The sequence below is a fragment of the Dendropsophus ebraccatus genome, chromosome 3 (assembly GCF_027789765.1).
Source record: "Dendropsophus ebraccatus isolate aDenEbr1 chromosome 3, aDenEbr1.pat, whole genome shotgun sequence".
Classification (NCBI taxonomy): Eukaryota; Metazoa; Chordata; class Amphibia; order Anura; family Hylidae; genus Dendropsophus; species Dendropsophus ebraccatus.
In genome coordinates this window covers 57,369,512-57,393,797 of record NC_091456.1, presented here as the reverse complement: position 1 = coordinate 57,393,797, position 24,286 = coordinate 57,369,512, and the positions used below count along the sequence as shown (strand labels likewise).

Here is a 24,286-nt window from a genome sequence, read left to right as displayed (position 1 = left end):
CAAAGTTGCTAGAAGCCTACGTACTCTATCTCACAGCGTAGGTGTCACCAGGGAACCTTGACCACACTGCTTAACCCAAGTAACAAGGTCTGGGGCTTGTGTCAGCCTCTAGAACGGGTCGCTCGACACTGGTGGGCAAAAAGTGGTGTAAAGACAAAAAGACAAACTCCTCTCAACTACTCACAGCTCTTCTATACGAAAGGTCCTCAGTCCCCCCCCCCCCCTCTGTGGGTGGCAGTACCGATAGTCTAGGTGGGTCACAGCTCCACTCTGGACCACCGTGATAAGTACCCAAGGGACCCCCTCACAGCCCGGCAGGTCACAGACCACAGGGGAAAGGGTATAGCTAGCCTCCCTAAACTAAAAGCAGGTGTGCCACCATACCTGTGTGCCCAACCGGCACTGGCATCACAACAGCATACCATCTGGCTAAGCTATATTCTGACCAACCACCACAGTAGTGGCGTCACATGTTACCATCTAGCAAGTGACCGGTCGAGCACACACCACACATACATTTTTTAAACTTTTTTCCCCATTAAACTGATACATAAAACAAACTGCAAAAACAGTATGAACCTACCCTAACACTGCTGTAACTGAATTGCCCAAATTCTCCCCTTCTATGTTCTGCAGTATCTGGGTATGTGCAAGGCTGCACAAACAAAATTGAAGAATGGCAGCAATGACGCAACACTTCGATGGCTTCACACCATCAAAAATAGTGGCGTGAAGCCATCGAAACGTTCCGTCTATGGATTGCTGCACTTTGATGAATAAATCACATTTTTCTTCACCGTCACCCTGTGTCCTTTGGACTTTCCTCAACTAACTAGATAAGGCTGGGTTCAGACTACTTTTTTGCAATCCGTTGTTTGCAAAAAACTGATGAGGAAAATGGATGCAATTGTGTGCATCCGTTTTTCCATTGACTTTTTTTTAAAAGACACAAAAATTAGGTCGACCACGTTTTTGTGTACGCTAAAAAAAAGATCCGTTTTGATGCGTTTTTTTAATAATGGAATTCAATGGAAAAATGCACACAGTTGCATTCGTTTTTTGCAAAAAAAAATGGATGAAAAAAACGAATTGCAAAAACGTAGCGTGAACCCAGACTACAGATGCACAGTAAAATACACCTACTGTATGACGGCTCAGTCCCATCCCCGGTCACACAATAGCTGCAGGTGTCCGACTTCCTACATGTTATTATTAACATCTTTTCTTTTCATTTTCTTTCTTTTTGGCACAGATTCCTGGACGATGGTCATTGTGTGTTAACCTGTCCTGCTGGCAAATATGAATTGAACAGACAATGTCATACGTGCCACCATACTTGTCTTGCGTGCAATGGCAGTGAGCCTGACGCATGTACATTGTGCGGAATCGGTAAGTCCTCTAAGGCACAGCGGGGTAGCAAACAACTCGAGGGGAATGAGCAGGGCTTGGGGATAGAAATGGATTTCAATTTCCATGTCAGCTGTTAGAGACTCTGTACAAATCTCAGCCTCCTGAGTCCTGGCTTCAGCAGAGAATTACAAGCTCTACAGGGCAATAGGATTACGCTTCTAAAGTAAACAGCACAAAAATAAAGAGCGGGAGATTCTGCTGTTGATATAAAAAGTCACCGATGCGCTGCTGGACTTGTGAAGTGAAATCGAAATATTGATTTCTAGCTGCAAAACTACATCAAATGGAAGGCTCAGTGCGGAATAACTACTACTACTCACACAATCCCACTGGGGTGGACTGGTTGGAGCAGGGGTAGATTGTTCCAGCATGTTACAGTGGATATTATAACAATATTTTAAAAGCAAACGTCAATGCATCCATCATGCCATAGACAAACATGCAACAACCTCTACCTTTATGACAATGGTGGAAGGGTCAGTACCCAGACCTGCACCAAGACAACCTTTAAAGCAGGGGTGGGGAACATTTTCCATGTCGAGAGCCGGTCGGGCATTAATAAAATCATTTGAGGGCCACATACCTAGCACGGCAGTTAGTAGCGTGGGTTTGCAGCACACGGGGCAAGGCAAAGTATTATTCCCCTAGTGCCCCTGCTATTGTAGTTAACTCTCTTTGATGCCCCTTGTACCTGATGTGAATCCTTAGTGATGCCCAGTAGCCAGAGTTAACCTCCAGTGATGCCCCTGGTAGCTGTAGTTAACCCCTTACTAATGTCCCTGGTAGTCTAGTTAACCCCCCTGTGACGCCCCTTATAGTCTATTTAACCCCCAAGTTATGCCCCTTGTAGTCAAGTTAACCCCCTGTGATGCCTCTGGTAGGCCTAGTTAACCCCCCAGTCATGTCCCTGGTAGCCTAGTTAACCACCCCAGTCATGTCCCTGGTAGCCTAGTTAACACCCAGTGCCTGTCCCTGGTAGCCTAGTTAACCCCCCCAGTCATGTCCCTGGTAGCCTAGTTAACCACCCCAGTCATGTCCCTGGTAGCCTAGTTAACACCCAGTGCCTGTCCCTGGTAGCCTAGTTAACACCCAGTGCCTGTCCCTGGTAGCCTAGTTAACCCCAGTGCCTGTCCCTGGTTCCTAGTTAACCCCCAGTGCCTGTCCCTGGTAGCCTAGTTAACCCCAGTGCCTGTCCCTGGTAGCCTAGTTAACCCCAGTGCCTGTCCCCGGTAGCCTAGTTAATCCCAGTGCCTGTCCCTGGTAGCCTAGTTAACCCCAGTGCCTGTCCCTGGTAGCCTAGTTAACCCCAGTGCCTGTCCCTGGTAGCCTAGTTAACCCCAGTGCCTGTCCCTGGTATCCTAGTTAACCCCAGTGCCTGTCCCTGATAGCCTAGTTAACACCCAGTGCCTGTCTCTGGTAGCCTAGTTAACACCCAGTGCCTGTCCCTGGTAGCCTAGTTAACCCCAGTGCCTGCCTCTGGTAGCCTAGTTAACACCCAGTGCCTGTCTCTGGTAGCCTAGTTAACCCCAGTGCCTGTCTCTGGTAGCCTAGTTAACACCCAGTGCCTGTCCCTGGTAGTCTAGTTAACCCCAGTGCCTGTCCCTGGTAGCCTAGTTAACCCCAGTGCCTGTCTCTGGTAGCCTAGTTAACACCCAGTGCCTGTCCCTGGTAGCCTAGTTAACCCCAGTGCCTGCCTCTGGTAGCCTAGTTAACACCCAGTGCCTGTCCCTGGTAGCCTAGTTAACCCCAGTGCCTGTCTCTGGTAGCCTAGTTAACACCCAGTGCCTGTCCCTGGTAGCCTAGTTAACCCCAGTGCCTGTCTCTGGTAGCCTAGTTAACACCCAGTGCCTGTCCCTGGTAGTCTAGTTAACCCCAGTGCCTGTCCCTGGTAGCCTAGTTAACCCCAGTGCCTGTCCCTGGTAGCCTAGTTAACCCCAGTGCCTGTCCCTGGTAGCCTAGTTAACACCCAGTGCCTGTCCCTGGTAGTCTAGTTAACCCCAGTGCCTGTCCCTGGTAGCCTAGTTAACCCCAGTGCCTGTCCCTGGTAGCCTAGTTAACCCCAGTGCCTGTCCCTGGTAGCCTAGTTAACCCCAGTGCCTGTCCCTGGTAGCCTAGTTAACCCCAGTACCTGTTCCAAGTAAAATAATAAACATCCCACTCACCTTTCCTCCGCTCCCACGCTGCCCAGGTCCTCTTCTCTCTCTGCGCCCGTCTTCTCCTGCAGGTGGCGCGTAAAGAAATGACGTCATCGCACGCGGCCCGCAGTAGAAGGAAGACGTGCGGCGCTCTGGTGGGGCAGGGGATGGCACTCACAGCATCCTCCTGTGTCTGGCAGCTGTCACAGAGACAGGAGGATGCTGTGTATGCCGACTCCTGCCCCACCAGAGTGGCGCACACATCACAGGGGAGCCACGGGCCGCATCGGGAGGTCTCAGGGGCTGAATGCAGCCTGTGGGCCGAAGGTTCCCCACCCCTGCTTTAAAGGGTCTAAATGACACAGTAGAAAAGTGGCGAAACCTCTTTGTTGGGGCTCTTAGTGGATTTCTCAGCTCATGTATCTTAAAGGACAAGTGCCATGAAAAACTTTTTCACAGTAATTGAAGCACATTACAAAGTTATATAACTGTGTAATATGCTTCAATCACCTATCTGCCTCCCTTCCCTGTCTTTTCCCCCCTCCACCCCCCACCAGGAAGTGTCCTGACTTACACAGACCTGATTACTGTCGTCACCGTCACCAAGCTCTTCTCTCAGCTCCTTCTCCTGTTACACTAGCCTCCCCCCTCCCCTGCCTTGTCAGGTGACTCAGCTTGGTCAGCTTATCTTCTCTAGTGACATGACTCCTTCACTGAGTCCACGGCAGCAGGAGAGAGGGTATGAGGGGAGGAGGGAGCTGCCTATGTGCCGGAGTCAGTCTGAGGGAAGATAAGCAAGTGAGATGTGACAAGTGATGGCTTGCAGTTGTTCAGCCAATGGGAGCTGAGCAAGCCTGTCACCTGACAAGGCAGGGGAGGGGGGAGGCTAGTGTAACAGGAGAAGGAGCTGAGAGAAGAGCTTGGTGACGGTGATGACAGTAATCAGGTCTGTGTGAGTCAGGACACTTCCTGGTGGGGGGTGGAGGGGGGAAAAGACAGGGAAGGGAGGCAGATAGGTGATTGAAGCATATTACAGAGTTATATAACTTTGTAATGTGCTTCAATTACTGGGAAAAAGTTTTTCATGGCACTTGTCCTTTAATGATGAGTTAGAAAGCACTGGCACCTCTTTGATTAGAAAATGAGTGTCTGTGCTACCTTCCTGCTCAATCTGCATCAATGTGACCCTCTGAATGACTGACAAATTAGAGGAGTGCCTGAAACATTGGTTTTAAAGAGGCTGCTCACCTAAAAAAATTCTTTTAAATCAACTGGTGCCAGAAAGTGCCAGAAATTTGTAATTTACTTATCAGTTGCTGTATGTCCTGCAGGAAGTGGTATTCTTTCCCATCTGGAGAGCAGATTTATATGGGAACCTGCTACTGCCCTGGACAGTTTTTGACATGGACAGAGGTGGCAGCAAAGACCACTGTGTCAGACTGGAGAGAATACACTACTTGCAGGACATATAGCAGCTGATAAGTACTGGAAGACTGGATTGTTTTTAAAGTAAATTACAAATCTCTGGCACTTTCTGGCTGCAGTTAATTTGAAAGAATTTTTTTTCCTGGTGAGCTACCCCTTTCTGACATGTCTCAACAATGCTCTATAAGGCTAAGTTCCCACTTCGAGAAAGGACCGCCGTATATTGATAATGACGTTATGGACATTAGGGTGCGTTTACACAGAGAGATTTATCTGATAGATTTTTGAAGCCAAAGCCAGGAACAGTCTATAAACAGAGAACAGGTCATAAAGGAAAAATTGAGATTTCTCCTCTTCTCAAGTCCATTTCTGACTTTGGCTTCAAAAATCTGTCAGATAAGTCTCTCTGTGTAAACTTACCATTACTAGTGGGCCAGATCCTGGACATGCACTAATCTACTATATGGTATGCTTTAAGGTTGAGTTAGAATAGACCACATCCATAGTGCCAGAGGGAATTACCAGAAACCCCTTTCCCTATACCTCAATAAGTACTTGGTTTTAGATTTCCTTTCTTTTTTCCATTGTAAACCATCTTGGACACTGTGTAATGTTAAATCCTTCTATCTCACAATGAACCCTGTAACAGTCATTGCCGTGTTCACAATCCTGGCAGATGATAAATGTTTTGTCACTTGCAGAGGTGGAATTGGGAAGATTTTTTTCAAGTGACTGAGAAGCGGACTACAAGAACTTTTCTTTAATGCTATTTTGATATATGTCAATATAATCAACCAGCAAATCTCATCTAATGTATACAGGACGCAGGGTGGTCTGGTGCACCTTTATACAAGAGGGTATAAGCAGCCCATCACTATGCATTCCTGTAACTGTGTAATGATGCAATAGTGCCACCATATGGAGAGTAGTAGAATGGCACATTGCACATGCTGCTCCTGATTGTAGTAGCAATCTTACAGTCCTGTACATACATTAGTAATGTTGTTGTGAACCTATGGCGACTACTTACTATTTATACCCTAACATTGTTTCGGAATATTAAGTTACCAAGCGTGCTAAATGGAAGTAAAGAGGTAGAGTATTAGGCACATAGAAAACATTAATAATATACTGGATGCACTTACAATTCGCAAAGGATGGTATCCTTAGGACAACTCTTGTCCATATGCATATGGACATTACAGAATGGAGTTCTAGATCAAGACCCCCCCTCTATGAATAAAGAGCCGATCTGTGCAGATAGTCAGCCTTACATGACATATCATCATTCATAGCTGCTATGTATTACTATATGCAATAGCCACTGCAGGGGAAAACGCCTGGCAGGCCCTGGAATTCCACAGGAAAATCAACTGGTGGAGCTGGATCTAGGGTGATCAGCTGATCCTCCAGGTGATTATATTTTAAGAGGCTTATTACTGATGAAACTAATGGTGCGTTTACACAGACAGATTTATCTGACAGATTTATTAAGCCAAAGCCAGGAATGGATTTTATAGTCTGTTCCTGGCTTTGGCTTCAAAGATCCGCCAGATAAATCTGTCTGTGTAAACGCACCATAATTCTCAAAATGTTCAATCAACATGTTTCACCATCTCAAGATCAGGGCATTGTTTACAGATTTGTCATTTGGAAATACAGGTGATACATCTCCCATTCTTTGATGAAATAATAGCTTTAAAGATGGGTTTAAATATATATATATTTTTTTTTTGCATTATTTGCTTTCATCCCCTTCAATAGTGAACTGCCCCAGACATTTTCTTGATGCATTTGTCTTAAAATAATGTGCTTTTTTTTATCCTTTCCAAAGATAAAACTGGGAGAATGCGCTATCTGTATGAAGGAGAATGCAGAGAAAGCTGCCCACAGACATATTACATTGAAGATAACAGATGTGTGCCGTGTCCTGAAAACTGTCAATCCTGCAAGAGCAGCAAGCAATGTGACAAATGTGTGGAGGGCTACTATTCTGTGGATGGTGTCTGCCGAGAGCTGGACTGTCCTGAAGGTTTGTAGTACGGCTTGCACCTATGAACTCCAGCTGCCTGCTGATAAAACTAAACACCCTGTAAACTAATTCCAGACAAATTCCCTAAGGCTGGGTTCACACTATGTATATCTGAGGCTGTATTTGGTCCTCATGTCAGGTCCTCATAGCAACCAAAACCAGGAGTGGATTGAACACACAGAAAGGCTCTGTCCACACAATGTTGAAATTAAGTGGATGGCCGCCATATAACGGTAAATAACTTCCATTATTTCAGCTGATCCTCCAGGTGATTATATTTTAAGAGGGCTTATTACTGATGAAACTAATGGTGCGTTTACACAGACAGATTTATCTGACAGATTTATTAAGCCAAAGCCAGGAATGGATTTTATAGTCTGTTCCTGGCTTTGGCTTCAAAGATCCATCAGATAAATCTGTCTGTGTAAACGCACCATAATTCTCAAAATGTCCAATCAACATAGCCTAAGGCTATGTTCACACTACGTATATTTGAGGCTGTATGTTTGAGGCTGTATAGCAACCAAAACAAGGAGTGGATTGAAAACACAGAAATGCTCTGTTCCCACAATGTTGTAATTCAGTGGATGGCCGTCATTTAATGGCAAATATGTGCTGTTATTTTAAAACAATGGCTGTTGTATTGAAATAATGGAAGTTATTTACCGTTATATGGCGCCATCCACTCAATTTCATAGCAACCAATTAGATTTCCTCTTTCATTTTCCAAATAGTCTGTGAGGAATGAAAGGTGTAATCTGATTGGTTGCTAGGGGCGACTGAGCCAGTTTCACTTTACACCATGTTTGACAAATCTCCCCCATTGTGTATTGCAATGTCCAACCATGGTGTATGTCAGGGGGAATCCACAACATGTATCTCTGAGGGATACCTATGATGGATACCACCCAGTATACAGTACATTTTTTAATTGTAATCCTTTAATAATGAAATGGGGGCCAACATGACACCCTTCTACTTGGATAATGGATACCTTTACTGTACACTGCATATCAAGACACATTAGAAGCTTTCATTCTATTTTTTTGTATATTTTGTCCCTTGAAGGGATGTTTAAAGTGACTCTGTACCCACAATCTGACCCCCCCCCCCCAAAACCACTTGTACCTTCAGATAGCTGCTTTTAATCCAAGATCTGTCCCGGGGTCCGTTCGGCAGGGGATGCAGATATTGTCCTAAAAACAACTTTTAATCCGGCAGCGATGTGTCTAAGGGCCGGGGCTTACATTTGTATATGAATTAGGCTGGCACCACCTCTCTGTCCTTCCTCTCCACTCTCCTCAGCATTAGGAATGATCCAGGAACATTAACTGCTGTTTGAGCTTTGCACAGGTGTATTAACGATCCAGCCCATGTTCATTATACACACAGGTGGGGAATAGGAAGCAATCTGCCTGGAGCATTCCTAATGATGAGGAGGGTGGGGAGGAAGGACAGAGAGGTGGTGCCAGCCTAATACATATACAAATGTAATGGTGCGTTTACACAGATTTATCTGACAGATTTTGGAAGCCAAAGCCAGAAATGGATTTGAAAAGAGAAGACATCTCAGTCTTTCCTTTATGACCTGTTCTCTGTTTATAGTCTGTTCCTGGTTTTGGCTTCAAAAATCTGTCAGATAATCTGTCTGTGTAAACGCACCATAAGCCCCAGCTGTTAGACACAGCACTACAGGATTAAAAGTCGTTTTTAATACAATAACTGCATAACCTGCCGAACGGACCCAAGGACAGATCTTGGATTAAAAGCAGCTATCCGAAGGTACAAGTGGTTTGGGGGGGACAGATTGTGGGTACAGAGTCGCTTTAAACGAAATATACACAAATTAGCAGTAAAAAATGCAATAGGTTTCTAATTTTTATATATTTCATTTAAACATCCCTTTAAAAGACAAAATGTACAAAGTTTAGAATAAGATAATGCAATACGTTAACCAGACACCCTCCGCTCTGTTGAGCAGGGGCACCTGGTAAACTGCTCAAGTCTCCCATTGATTTCAATTGGGGTTGTTAGTCGAGTCGAGCATTTTAGTGCTCATATAACACTCACAACACAACTCACAAAACCACAATCTCTAAAGAGCAGAGTAAGGCGGGGGGGGGGGGGGTAGTGTCATACTTATTATGTCTTGGTCTAAAATACTGTATATGTACAACATTAAAAAGGAACATCAGACCAGAATAGTACATCCAAGTGAAAACCAGCTCCTGACATGTCTGTTTTTAGAAATACCTGCATTCACTATATTAACAGTCATAGAGCATCTTTCTTTAGAATTTTGCACTGGACTTTTTTGCTGTTGTTCTTTAGTGAAATTTCTATTTCTGGCCATTATATATTATGTACATAGCATTTTTCCCTTAATTTCTTTTCTGCAGTCTTCATCTCTAATTTTCAGTTGTCCCAGACCTAGTGGTGGAGACTATCCTCTATGATGTCCCCCACACACTCTATATCTCTATAGCAAACCCTCAGTAGCATCAGCATGGTGGACATTATAGAGTACTACTATGAACAGTAAGCTGTGATCCAACACTGAGGTGTGAAAGAATATATACTATACGGCTCTGGTGGGCCTCATTGTCCCTCTTTGTCTTTCTCCACAAGCTGACAGCTCCTCCATATAATTGGTCCCTCAGTGAGCTGTGGTCTATTAACCGGTAGTCTCCCATAACAAATATATCAAATTTAAGCAGTAATTTAAGAGTGAATTGTGAGTTTAGAAGGGTAGAGTTGAAGGTGGATTTAGTATAAGGGCTATGTATAGTCCACAAACTATATCATGGCGACAGTAAGTACTGCATTACAAACTGCTATTCTGCTATTTTATCAAACTCTGACACCTTACAATATGTGCTCAACATTTTTGTTGTGCAGGAGAAGTAGAAGATCCAGACAGCGAAGCATGCGTGCCTTGTGCAGTGGGATGCAAACAATGTTCTGCAGGTAGGTTCCTATTAGAAATGAAGCAATACTATAGAATGTAGCATTGCCGATACCCTAAAGACATATTCTGAAGGCAGATAAATGTCAAAGAAAAAATTTAACTGAAGTGCAGAACCCCTTTAAATAAAAACATCCCATCTATATTCCAAATCTAGCTGGCAAAGGAAAGGGTATTTCATTAACAGAGCTATGTATTGCTTCTCTAGTCACACAACAGTGGCGTTATGAAATATGCAAGATGGCTCCAGAGAGAACTCCGCAGCCTGATTCACCTTCATTCCAGCTTACAAACTGCACTCCTGGCTCTGCGCTCTCTGTAACTCACGGCTTTACTGTGTGCAGGCTGGAAGTAGCCTGTCTGGGAAAAAGTTATGTATACTAAACAAACTGTTTTTACATAGGGGAATACAATTGATAGGGATCGTGGTTTTTCCAGTGCTTACCATCAAAGAGCATTATTTGATTGGTTGTTTCGTCAATATGAAGTTAAACTTAGATTATGCCATTCTTAAAGCAGGTTATATGATTAGATCAACATAATTGCCTAATGGCAGAAATGGTTGGAGAGGAGATCTGGCATACTAGGACTTCAGTCCACTCGTTTGTTCCAGCAAGGGATAAGCCGCTGCCGGTAGTGTATGGATATGACTTATTAATCTCTTCTCATGGATATAAACATAGAGTTAGAGAGACAGTGGTTACCTGAAGGCATGTTTAATAGTGATGAGCAGGGTCGGCTCTAGGTTTTTGTGGGCCCTTGGTCAACAGGGCCTCAGCGGGCCCCTTTGTATAGCAAAGTATGTGGCATCATTGTTAGAGGGCCTCTGTCCCTCCATTCTGTGTGGGTGATCAGCAGTGTGTTGTGTGCTTGTTGTCCCCCGTGTGGGTGTGGGTGATCGGCGGTGTATTGTATGCTTGTTGTCCTCCTGTATGGGTATGTATTAGGTATATGGTGCACTGCTGGAAGCCTGCACAGAGTGGAGAGATGTATGCACACTGATACAGGAGGGATGGTAGGTAAGTAGTACGCTGCTGGTCACCTGCACAGAGTGGAGAGATGTGTATACACTCATACAGGAGGATGGTAGGTAAGTAGTACACTGCTGGTCGCCTGCACAGAGTGGAGAGATGTATGTACACTCATACAGGAGGATGGTAGGTAAGTGGTACACTGCTGGTCGCCTGCACAGAGTGGAGAGATGTATGCACACTGATACAGGAGGGATGGTAGGTAAGTAGTACGCTGCTGGTCACCTGCACAGAGTGGAGAGATGTGTATACACTCATACAGGAGGATGGTAGGTAAGTAGTACGCTGCTGGTCGCCTGCACAGAGTGGAGAGATGTATGCACACTCATACAGGAGGATGGTAGGTAAGTGGTACATTGCTGGTCGCCTGCACAGAGTGGAGAGATGCATGCACACTGATACAGGAGGGATGGTAGGTAAGTGGTACGCTGCTGGTCGCCTGCACGGAGTGGAGAGATGTATGCACACTGATACAGGAGGGATGGTAGGTAAGTAGTACGCTGCTGGTCGCCTGCACAGAGTGGAGAGATGTATGCACACTGATACAGGAGGGATGGTAGGTAAGTAGTACGCTGCTGTTTGCCTGCACAGAGTGAAGAGATGTGTATACACTCATACAGGAGGATGGTAGGTGTATAATACGCTGCTGGTCACCTACACTGAATGGAGAGATGTACACACTCATACAGGGGGGATAATGGGTATATGGTTCACTGCTGATCACCTACACATAATAAGTATATAATGCACTGCTGATCACCTACACATAATAAGTATATAATGCACTGCTGATCACCTACACATAATAAGTATATAATGCACTGCTGATCACCTACACATAATAAGTATATAATGCACTGCTGATCGCCTACATGGAGTGGAGAGAGGTCTATACACTCAGGTGGAAGATGGGTGTGTAATACACTGCTAATCACCTGCACAAAATGGAGAGAGATGTGCACGCCCAGACGGGAGGGATGATAAGTATATAATGCACTGCTGATCACGTCAGTTCAGAACACACACACACACACCACACACAACACACACACACACCACAGAGCACATCAGATGCACAAGTGACGGGTGACGTCACTGAAGCAGCGTCTGAGTGTTACGTGAGGGCGGGCAATCTAAGTTGGCCAGGGATCAGAGCTCACTGCCGCTGTTATTTCGGCGGGTGGCAGGGACAAATAACTTTTGGGGTTAGGCAGAATCATGCCTAGCAACACCACTGTTCCGGTGGCTAATTATTCCGGGGGTGGGCAAATGCCGGGGGGCCCCTTAAGGGGCTGTGGGCCCTGGCACTTGCCCAAGGAAGCCGGGTGCTGACGCCGGCCCTGGTGATGAGCGAATAGTATTTGATCGAATAGCTGCAGGGGGGAGGGACAGGCACTAGGAATAGGCAGGACTTTTACTTGCTGGTTGGAGCTAGAGAGGGACAGACTGTTCACCAGGGAGAGAAAGCTTTTAGGTGAAGTTAGGTAGGAAGGGACCCTCAAAAGCCCTTGTTATGGCTAAAAGTATAAAAACCATATATTCAGAAGCTGTTGTGAGACAGGCAGTGTGTTCAGACATCTACTAATAGTGTATATGGCTGTATACTTTGATTGCGGGATAATACCTGTTGCTACTACTGATTTGCGCAGTCTGTGTCCAGTAAAGGAGTTGAACAGCTCTTTCATTTAATTATTGTAAAAAACAATTATATGTCTGATATATGGCTGTATACTGTGATTGCAGGATAATATCTGTAATCTTGCTACTACTGATACGTACGCAAGTGCGTACCGCTAGACAGAAACATACGCTTCTACTTTACATTCATAATTTGTTCGTAAATGTTCGGAGTACACGAATACGAACCGATCACAAACATTTTTTTGTTTGTTTGTGTTCGGGATCCGAACCGAAAATTGGGATGTTCGCTCATCACTAGTATTGGATGCAGCCAGGGATGCACCCTGCTGTTCCATATGCATTCCAGAGGTGTTGGCATCATTTCCTGAGGTTTCATTGTGTACTTTGTGACCTCCTAGTGGTCGAAAATTGATTTCCAGGTCCCAAGTATTTTTCTCCCATAGACTATAATGGGATTCGATTTTCGTTATATGTATATTGGGAGCTATTCGAATTTCAAATAATTGAATATTTCACTATTCGCTCATCTTAATGTTTAACCAACAGTTATACAAATAACTCTTTATTCCAAAAATTAGCAGTAAATAGTGTGAAGGAGGCAAAACTTTGGATTTCCTGGGCCTCAGCCCCGCTACACCGCACTGTACTGTATAGTCGCTCCTTTGCATAGTCAGTAACTTCACCCAAGCTCTGCGTGTTGCTGATTATACAAAGGGATCCAGTTCCATACAGTACAGTGATAAAGAATCTATACTTTACCCACCCCCGTACCCCTTAGCGCTGCATCACTGATCACGGCCTCCCGAAGTTCATGCACCTGCAACGTCATGACCTGGCTGATGGCTTACCTACTCAGCCATTCAGTGTCCAGGGTGGTACATTGTTGCAGTCACTAATTGGCTAAGCAAGTACTTTTCTTTGGTCAAAACATACCAGAAAGCTGGGAGAAAATTCTGTCTGGTGGCTGTCAGTGACCTGTTGGCACTGCACTGTGGAGGGTACGGGGATGGGTAAGTATACATTCTTCATTATTTACCCTCACCCCCTGCCTGCACTGGATTTTTTTCCGCTGGAGTTCTCCTTTAATGAAAAGCCCAGTGCTCAGGATGCCGATCAAGCGTGAGTGGCTGGAAGGGGTACAGGATTCCACCCCCATGCCTACTCACTGAGTGTCAGGAGCAAAGTTTAAAGACCTGTATTTCGAAAATGCCGCCCAGCCGCAGACTACAGGACACAATGTCTGTTACCAGCAGCTACAAGGTGCTTAAAGAAGTTTACAGAGCACCAGAGACGTGACCAGTTCCCTTCAAATATCAGTCTTGAATTTTTTTTATATTTGCATCTGACCCCCTATTAACCTTTGGAAGAGATGTTTTATATCATTCCTATGATCTTGGTTGCCTTTAGCTCCATAGTTCTCTGAAGCATTTTCCTGTTATTCCAGTTATTTGGCTTGGATTAATAAGGTCATTTATTTAATGAAGACCCTCCTGACAGGATGACACTTGCAGACCAGGCTCTCTATTTGAAGTGCTGTACATGCCTGATATTTTAGCACTGAATAAGCTGCATACAGATAAAGTCGGTGTCAGCCCGTTTACTGCCGTCTTTAACCTCTGTGCATGAATCACCTTTGATTGATAACATGACATTTATAGGTAGGGCTCCGAGCCATAACAATCATAGGTAAATCATTTTAATTTGGTCCATGTCTCGAGACCTCAGCAGAGAGCAGATAGACTATGCTGCCTTCATTTATTTTACACAGTATGCATGGGGCATTGGCCTTCACCTGTCCTACACATCCAATTTACAATTTTTTTAAAATAATTTTGTTTAACTACTATGAGTGTGCTAGAATGGAATAATAATGCATCGCCATTAATCTCAATTCATTCCCTGGTATTTACCTGGCAAGTGACGGAACACTCTTCGCATTAACGGCAGCCAGACAAGTAACAAATCTTCACACATATTGTAATGTATCTCTTGTTATTCTAGATGATCCTGACCTGTGTTCCTCCTGCTTTGCCAGTTACTATATGTAAGTTTACTGTTTGTAATTGTGTAGTTACGACAAAGATCAATGCTATATTGCTAAACTGTTGTATGAGGATAGCAACAACCTGGCATCAATTTAATGCTGCCCAAACCATGAGTGAATCATATATCACCATACACAGGAGTGGTGCTGGCAGCTTGACAATGGTTACAGGTTCCCTATAAAGCAGTCATACATAAGTTTTCAAGAAACAGCGCCCCTCTTATCCATGGGTTGTGCATGGTATTACACCTTACATCTAAGGGTGCTATTACGCTGACTGATGGTAGCCCAATCAATATTGTAAACTAGCACCGACCTGCTAGATTGGCGCTCGTTTACTGGGCCTATTACATGGCCCAATAATTGTTTAGCAAGGGCTGCATGGACATCCTTAGCGATGTCCATGCAGCCCTTGCCCAAACAGTTTACATTACCTGTCCATGTTCCCAGTGTTCTCTTGAGCTCTGCTTTCTCCCTGGTCCCAAGTGCTTCAGCTTCAACCCACCTAATGTCTAATTATTCAATAAGCTGAATGTTCTGTCTGTATCCACCTGCCTGTGGGAAATAGGGTTTAGGGTGCGTTCACACGTACAGGATCTGCAGCAGATCTGCAGCAGATTTGATGGCGCAGTTTTGAAGCTGCAGATTTAAAGCAAATCAATTCTGGGCCATCAAATCTGCTGCAGATCCTGTACGTGTGAACGCACCCTTGAAAAATGGAAGAAGTCAAGTGTCATTGCTCTATATTTGTAACCTGCTTTTTGTCACGTTGTTGAACCCCCATTATGTTTCTATGCAGGTTTGAGGATTTCTGCTACGTAGTCTGTCCAGATAACACATACAGCAGAGACGCCGTAATGAGATGCTTCCCTTGTGAACCTTCATGCCTCACCTGTACTGAAGAGGAGTGCATATCTTGTGAGGAAGGCTTCTATCTCAAAGGTAACTTGAGCCCCATCACCATTTAGCACATAAACATCCTAAAAACCCAAATTCTTTATGAATAATGCTCGATTGCGTATAATCGTCACCATATGTATGCAGCACCATCGAACATGGTGGCAGGAGCTTTGCTAGGATGTAAAAAGTTTTGGCGCACGAGCCCCAAGGCATGGTCTTGCCCCAAACACAACCCCCTCCCTGTATGTTTTTTCTGACGGTACAAAAAAGGGTCTGATTCTCACCACTCATCAGAATACAGTTAGATACAGTACATGTGCCATATAAGTTATATCTTGGAAAACTCCTTTCAGCTAAGCTTACAAAACAACTTTCAACAGCCGTTATTTTGAGTACCGAATAATGGCCGTTATTTAACATACTTTGGCAATGACGGCCCTTGGTACATTAGATTGAATGATGGCCGTGTTTAATAACCTTCTGGTGTGCTTTTATAAACCCACTAAATTCTATCGAAAAGACAATAAAAGGATGACCCCCCCAAAATAAATAAATAAATAAAAATAATAATCTTTGTGTGAACAACTTAAATAATGGCTGTTGTTCGCTAAATAACAGCCGCCAATAAATGTGCTAAACATTAATTTGATGACTGCCACGAACAAGGGCCATTATTCTATGCACTGTGTGAACTAACAGCTGTTGTTTCCATAGACTTCAATTGAAATCAATAAAAACTGAAAATAATGGCCGCTTTTTGAACTAAAGAAGACAGTGTGTGAACATGGCCTCAAAATGTTTCTTGACCATGCTATGCCTTTACTATTTAACAACAATTGTGAAAATACACCATAGAAAAATGTTTTTACAAGAGAAAATATTGATCTATTCCTAGTTAAAGGGAAACTATCAGCAAAATAGCTCCCCTATAGCTCTGGGGACGTTGAGGAGGATGGTATGTGTCTTACCTTCCTCCTCTGCGGCATTCACATGCTGTTAGTCGGGGTAAAGTCCACTTCGGAGCACTGTTAGGAGCACTGCTGTGTCATCCAGCCCACCCCGTCCATTGATTATCATGGATGGATGACGCAGGAGTGCTTCTAACGGTGCTCCAGAGCGGATCATCACTCGTATGGGGCTGACATCTGTCTGTATAAAATTAGCCTAAGCCACTGTGATACCCAAGTACTATGTCCAATCATAAGACAATGATACAATGTCCTCTTAGAACAAATAAGCTTTTGCTTGCGATCAGATAACTTGTATTAAGGTTGACATGTGACATATGCCTGTGTGCCGGGTTACTGAAAGTTTTTATCTTTTTTTATTTTCACAGATGGGGTTTGTGTCGTTGACTGTGGTCTCGGATATTATGCTGATGATGTGGATAGAGAATGCGATTCCTGTTACAGAGCATGTGACGCATGTACTGGACCGGACTATGATGAATGTACCACCTGCAAAGCCAAATTCCAGTTTCAGAGTGGCAAGTGTGTGAATTCATCAGGGCTGAATGTTAGGGGGCTTCCAGGAACATATTGGAATGGTAAGGCAAGAAGAGAATGCTACAGTATTTCTATCATTTTCCAACCTTTTGTCCCTCCATGGTAAAAAAATCGCTCACCATTATCTTTTTTGGGGGGGGAAATTTAGTATTGCCACCTTCTCAATATGCTAATGATAGGGTGCTACATGTCTACATGTACCATACCTATTGTCATTTGTTTCATTTCATTTTAGCTGCATTCATACATTTGTTGGCTGATCACAAACAGATGATGTCGGACCCCTTTATTCAGGTGGAGATAAGCTGCAGCCAGAGCTCTTAAAGGACAACTCCCACGAAAAATGTTTTTGGCTTATTTAACACACATTACAAAGTTATATAACTTTGAAATGTGGTTAAATAAACGGTCTGGCCCCCTTCCCCCACTTTCCGACCCCCGACCCCCCCCCCACCCCCGGAAGTTAAAAAATGTATACATTACCGATTACGGTCGTCACGGTCCTCTTCTCCTGGGCACCATCTGGTGACGATGACGTCAGAGACGGGGGGGCGGTCCGGGTCTTCTTCCTCCTCGGCGTCTTCATGGAAAGTGAATTGGAGAGAAAAGGCTGCTGGTGCATGTGCGCACCAGCAGCCTTTTCATTGGCTGGAGCGCATCACATGGCTTCCAGCTTGCTCAGCCCTGATTGGCTGAGCTTGCTGGAAGCCATGTGATGCACTCCAGCCAATGAAAAGGCTGCCGGTGCGCAAGCACACTGGCAGCCTTTTCTCTCCCATGGACCCGGAAGTGAGAGACATCGCTGGACGGCGGACGCAGGTGACGGTTAGGCGGACGGCGGGCGAATTGAGTGGCGATCGTCACCGGAGGGATGGTGAGTATGGTGTCTGTTTTTTTGGGGGGGGTCCCGCCGGAGTTGTCCTTTAAAGGAGAAGTCCGTCGCAAATTTTTATTAAAGTATAGTATTGTTCCCCAAAAGTTATACAAATCCCCAATATACACTTATTATGGGAAATGCTTATAAAGTGCTTTTTTTCCCTGCACTTACTACTGCATCAAGGCTTCACTTCCTGGATAACATGGTGATGTAACGACCCGACTCCCAGAGCTGTGCGGTCTATGGCTACTGGAGAGGATGATGGCAGGGGGACACTGAGGGACACAGGGCACTGGAGGGTACACTGAGCATCCCTCTGCCATCATCCTCTCCAGCAGCCACAGCTCTGGGAGTCGGGTCGTGACATCACCATGTTATCCAGGAAGTGAAGCCTTGATGCAGTTGTAAGTGCTGGGAAAAAAGTACTGTATAAGCATTTCCCATAATAAGTGTATATAGGGGCAATACAATACTTCTCCTTTAAGCTGACTACCGAGCTAACGAATCGCTTCGCTAACACTGTAATTTTCTTCATCTCTATTAAAAGGGTTAAAGGACAACTCCGGTGGGCCCCCCCCCCCCCAAAAAAAAAAAAAACACAGACACACACACAGACACCATACTCACCATCCCTCCGGTGACTATCGCCACTCGATTCGGCCGCCGTCCGCCTCACTGTCATCTGCTTCCGCCGTCCAGCGATGTCTCTCACTTCCGGGTCCATGGGAGAGAAAAGGCTGCCAGTGCAGAAAGTGGGGGAAGGGGGCCAGACCGGTTATTTAACCACATTACAAAGTTATATAACTTTGTAATGTGTGTTAAATAAGCCAAAAAATTTTTTTCCGTGGGAGTTGTCTTTTAACAGACGTCTGCCTTTGAACTCTGTGCCGCTCTGGGTGCCTGAAAAAGCTGGATCCAGAGAATACTTTGCTTTGTTAATACTGTTTATTCTCTCATCACTGCCTTTTAACCCTCCACTCCCTATACAGAATACAGGAACACTCAGCTGTGCCAAAAGTTCCTGTGTGTGGGTAGGACGGGGGCCGCATAGGAGAGATGGGTGTATGGCCACTTAAGGTTTGCTGAAATGGCCCCAAATGTTGAAATATCACACCAGCAACTCATATACAGTACTATATATTATAGTCAGTCACTATACAAAGACCAGTATTGCCAATAATATAATATAAGGCCAAGATAAAACTGCCACACAAGCAAAACTACTATTACCATTAAATAGTGACTGAATAATCTTCTTCTCCCTCTTCTGTTCTGGCGTGCGCATGAAAAATAAGTAAACATCAGAAGTGGGCAGGCACTTTAAATTGTGTGATGTAATAGGAGTGCATCTATGTCTCACAAAAAACACAGTATACCACGATTAAACAATGCCAAGTGTACCAAATGAAGCTAGGGCTGTCTACACATAAGTAGAGATGAGTGAAGTTGTCAAAAGTTCGAGTTCGCATGGACCCGAATCATCAGCATTTGAATCCTGCTTCCTGGAGAAGTTTGATGCAGACCGAAGACTGCCTGGATAGGCTGTATCCTTGTTTTCTAGGCAGTCCTTTGGCTGTAACCACCTTCTCCGGGAAGCTGGATTCAAATGCCCATTGTTCAGGTTTGTGCAAAACTGAACTTTCAGCAAGTTCGCTCATCTCTACACATATTTGAAAGAAAATCTTTTTCTTTCAAATCAACTGATATCAGACAGTTATATAGATTTGTAATTTACTTCTATTAAACAGGTCTTTCCATACTTATTAGCTACTAAATGTCCTGCAGGAAATGTTGTTTTATTTCCAGTCTGACACAGTGCTCTCTACTGACATCTCTGGCTGAGACAGGAACTCTGTCTCGGTTTTATATGAATCCCCATAGAAAACCTCTCCTGCTCTGGACAGTTCCTGTCTCAGCCAGAGATGTCAGCAGAGAGCACTGTGTCAGACTGAAAATTTCCTGCAGGACATTTAGTAGCTGATAAGTATGGGAACACTTGAGATTAACTTTCTGACACCAGTTTATTAGAGAGGATCGAACAGCGCCGAAGTTCAGGTTCTTACGAACCCAAACCAGTTTTCCAGGCGGTATTCCACCTTCCCCACGGAACGAACCTGAACTTCGGCGCTGTTCGATCATCTCTACAGTTGATTTGAAAGACAAAGATTTTCGCTGGACAAACCTTTTAACAAGGACATAGTCGAGAAGACCCAAAACATTTCACTCTACCATAGTTGTGTTATGTACCAATAAGATGGATCATACAAAAGTGTCCATCTGTGCAGATACAGCTCACAAAACAATATTTCACAAAGCTTCAGATCCCAGAGAGCCCTGTAAGGTCTTAAAAGCCTATATACAGTTCTATCTATAAAACTTATGTTCCATCACAATTATCATTTCCAGCTGAAATGCCGCCTCTTGGGATGACATTTTGCCATTTGTTAGAAGCTTGGTTTCTATGAACAGAAAACGTGCTTAACCCAATCTTGGCTAGCTGTGATAAGATGATCTTTGTATAGTGCTCTTATGCTGTAACCCAGCACTGCACATTTATCTGCAGATCTACAGGAGTTAGAATTCTTTAAATTGAATGCATTTCACAAATCTGTCAATGAATTACCGTATTTTCCGGTGTATAAGACAACTGGGCATATAAGGGTATATACTCGCCGTATAAGACTACCCCTCTTGCAATGCTCACCCAAAAAATTATAATTAAAAACATCAGACAGCAGTGAAATCTGAGAGGCAGAGAAGGAGGTACAGTAATACCGGTAGGATACAAGGGGGAGCCAGACAGATGAAAGCGGTAATTTTTTTGGAGCGCCACTCTACCGTATTTCTTTTTTCCATACTCCAGACGCCTGCCGCTTTCTCTGCCCTTCATACAGTCGCCGCAGGGGATGTGCCTGTGGGGATGTGACCGTTTTTGAGCTTTCCCCACCGTATGTGGCAACCGCAGATTCACTATTCTGGTTCCGAAGTTTTTCAGCATCCGCCATGTAAGAGGACACCTGACATATAAGACGACCCCTGACTTTTGAATTTTTTTTTCCTGGGTTGAAAAGTAGTCCTACAGTACTTTGTATGTGACACAAGCAATTTTTCCAATAATTTTTTACAAACAGATCAACTAACTCAGAATTCATTATACATACAACAAGTTTACTGTGCCTTGAAAATTGCCAGGAAATGATGTCATGGCTTTAGATGCTTCCAATTGGTATCATGTTAGATACCTCACTCTTTGCTTGACATAATGGAAAAATCAATTTGCATCAGGCATCAGAAAAAGAATAGTGTACCTCTGAATGTCTGGTGCATCTTTGGGAGCAATTTCCAAACAGCTTTAAAGGAGAACTCCAGGCTGGGGTGATCAGGGTCCAGTCTCTGCCACTGACTGGTTGAGCGGGCCTAACATGTCACCATGTGTTAGACCACCAGTACACACCATTAAATATACATACACCGCTGTTAATGGTCACTGGGGGACTGCCTGTTCCACTCTTCTCTCCATCACAGACTGCCTTTTTTTTATATTATTATTACTGAAGCATGACCAGTAAGTAACTATATGTATTTTACCTGTAACTAAAACGGAAAGTGAATTGGAGGATTAAAGCCACTTGTCTGTCCCCCTCATATCCCCAATGCAGCTAGCACATTTTTACTATGACTTTGATAAAGCTACTTTTTAAAGCTGGTTCCATCAGACTCTTCAAACAATATACAGCAGCCTCACATTACAGCGTCCTTCATTCGTCCAGCCAGGAGAGCCAAAAACTGAAAGGTCTTTTTTTGTTTTGTTTTGTTATTGCTCAAGGCATAGTTTTTATAATTTCCCAACATGAAACACAAAGCGTTCCATCACTTTGACAATTGCACTGTGAAGACCACAGAGACGCTTAAGAAGATGGAGTCCCAAAAAGAAACTGTATTAATATAGATTGTGTGAACTATGCTTACTGAAATAATAGCAGTGGTCACAGTTACCTATTCCAGATGTCATTACTGTATAGCAGGATAGTATATTAAAGTGTCACTGTTGTTATAACTTTCAAAGTCTAAATCAACAGTAGATGTGATATATAGTTTGCAATTTACATTTATTATTGTATTTTTTTAGTTATCATGCTGTAAAACAAAGTTGAACTTTCTCATATTCAGGTCCAGTCTCCTGAAGGCAGATTTTCATACTTGTGAAAAAAAAAAGACTAAACCCATGAAGTCCCGGCCAGTACAGAGAGTCACGGCTTAATAGGTCAATCTCATGACTGCCTTCTCTCTGTGAGAGCGCTCAGATGACCTGGGAAACACAAGACTTCCTGTGTTTAGACTGGGAAAAAAAAGAATCTAAATACAGGAAGTCTTGTGTTTTCCATGATAATTAAAAAAAATAAAATAATGAATGTATGTTGCAAACTTGCTTTATATCACATCGCCCGCTGATTTAGATTTTGAAAGTTATAGCGACAGGTACACTTTTAGGCTATGTTGCCACTTTGTAAGACACTGGCCGTTCCGTGACCCAGCCGGGTCACGGAACGGTTGGTGTCTGAGAAGATCATCCCGTCCGGTACTGTAATGCCGGCCAGATGATCTTTACTGCCACTGACTTAGGATGCGGGCGCATCCGTGTGTGCCTGCATCCGAATTCCCCGCTGCACACAATGGAGCATGCGGCCCGCGCCGCACGCTCCATTGTGTGCACTGACAGGTTTTCTGCGGCCACTATTCATTAAATAGCGGCTGCAGGAAACTGACTTGTCAGTTTCTTGTGGCGCTGCAAGGGATCTCGGCCAGAGTGTATACTATTCCTTAGAAGGTACCACTACGTAAGTTCCATGGTAATCACGGCTGTTGTTACAACGGCTGTGATTATTACGAAATGTTTGCAGTGGAAACATGGCCTTAGGGTGCATTTACACGTACAGGATTTGCAGCAGATTTGATGGCGCAGATTTGAAGTTACAGATTCAAAGCAAAGCAATTCTGGGCCATCAAATCTGTTGCGGGTCTGCTGCGGATCTGCTGCAGATTCAAATCTGCACCATCAAATCTGCTGCAGATCTGTTGCGGATCCTGTACGTGTGAACGCACCCTAAAGCATTCCCAGCCCCTGCATCCTCAGTATGCTTATCCCTATGCCTAATAGGATCAAAATATTCAGATAACTCATGAATGACTACTGAAACTATAAAAATATTATCTATAACCATAGGGATCCTTACTGAAATAAGGCCAGAGATAGAGGACAATGCCCTTTGGCACAGACATGTCAGATGTTCCAAGATGAGTCATGCTACCTGATATATGAAAGATCTTCTTAATCTACCCTAACTGTTATGGGAATATAACTTTTACTGTACTATTAAGTCCAGTTAGGCCTCATTCACATGTTAGTGATACATCAGGTCCACATGTAGGTACATTGATCCGTAAAAAATGGTTTGTGTTTACATCCGCAAAAATGTTTAACTGGTAAAAAATTATTTTTTGCTTAGGTTTGATTCATGTTTTTACGGACATGGAGGTGACACCCACGATGTCCAAGAAAAACATGGATTCCATAGTTCTATTGGCTAATCACGATAGGACAAGTCCTTATTTTTCAAGGAATGGATTGCAGATCTGTGAAAAAGCGTAATATGTAAATAGTACAATAGAACTTAATTGGCAATAAGTTGATCTGTGATTGCGGATCTGCAATAACAGACAAGTGTGCAGGATGTGTGAATAAGGCCTTAGAGATGCAGTACAGTAGTAGGTTATTTCCAATGCACCTCTGTGGAAGCTATAGAAAAGTGAGTTTGCTTCCTTCCATTATCCCAGCCACCCACCTGATTAGTCCCCGACTGAATGTGATGGCTAGCAGCTTTTAACAGTTCCAGAGTATCTGTAGATACTCTGTATACTCTGGATCTACACTATCAGATATTTTATGGCATATCCTATGGAGATATGGGGAGAAAGATGGAAATATCCATTTAACACCTTGATCTAGCCATCTATTATTAATCATTGATTTTGTTTTAATTTTTTTTTTTTTTTTTTACAGATTTATAAATCTTATAAATCATAATTAATGTAAGAAATTAGATTTCCTGTATCAGCATCAAAAACCTGAAGCTACTTACACTGACATACTACTAGAGCATGAAACTTGTACTTTATATGACCTTGTGCTGCCATCTAGTGTCCAGTCAAGTAATTGTGCAGACAAATTTTTGTAATATAAGATATGTTCACAAGTTTGTTTTTGGCCATATTTTCGTATGGCCGTCATTTTTAGGCAAAAATATGGCTGTATTTTGATAA

At 43.7% G+C, this 24,286-nt stretch overlaps 1 protein-coding gene across 4 annotated transcripts in view; it reads left to right on the top strand.

Annotated features, from left to right (window-relative positions):
* Positions 1-24,286, top strand: part of PCSK5 (proprotein convertase subtilisin/kexin type 5) — a 341,536-nt gene that overhangs the window by 282,065 nt on the left and 35,185 nt on the right. For all 4 annotated transcript variants that reach the window (XR_011362133.1, XR_011362134.1, XR_011362132.1 and 1 more), the window contains exons 22-27: positions 1,253-1,389; positions 6,805-7,002; positions 9,901-9,969; positions 14,641-14,683; positions 15,483-15,625; positions 16,920-17,129. Coding sequence is in view for 1 of the 4 variants with exons in the window: in XM_069961823.1 (XP_069817924.1) it covers positions 1,253-1,389; positions 6,805-7,002; positions 9,901-9,969; positions 14,641-14,683; positions 15,483-15,625; positions 16,920-17,129 (800 nt within the window). In the remaining 3 variants the exon portion in view is untranslated. The remainder of the gene's footprint in view (positions 1-1,252; positions 1,390-6,804; positions 7,003-9,900; positions 9,970-14,640; positions 14,684-15,482; positions 15,626-16,919; positions 17,130-24,286) is intronic.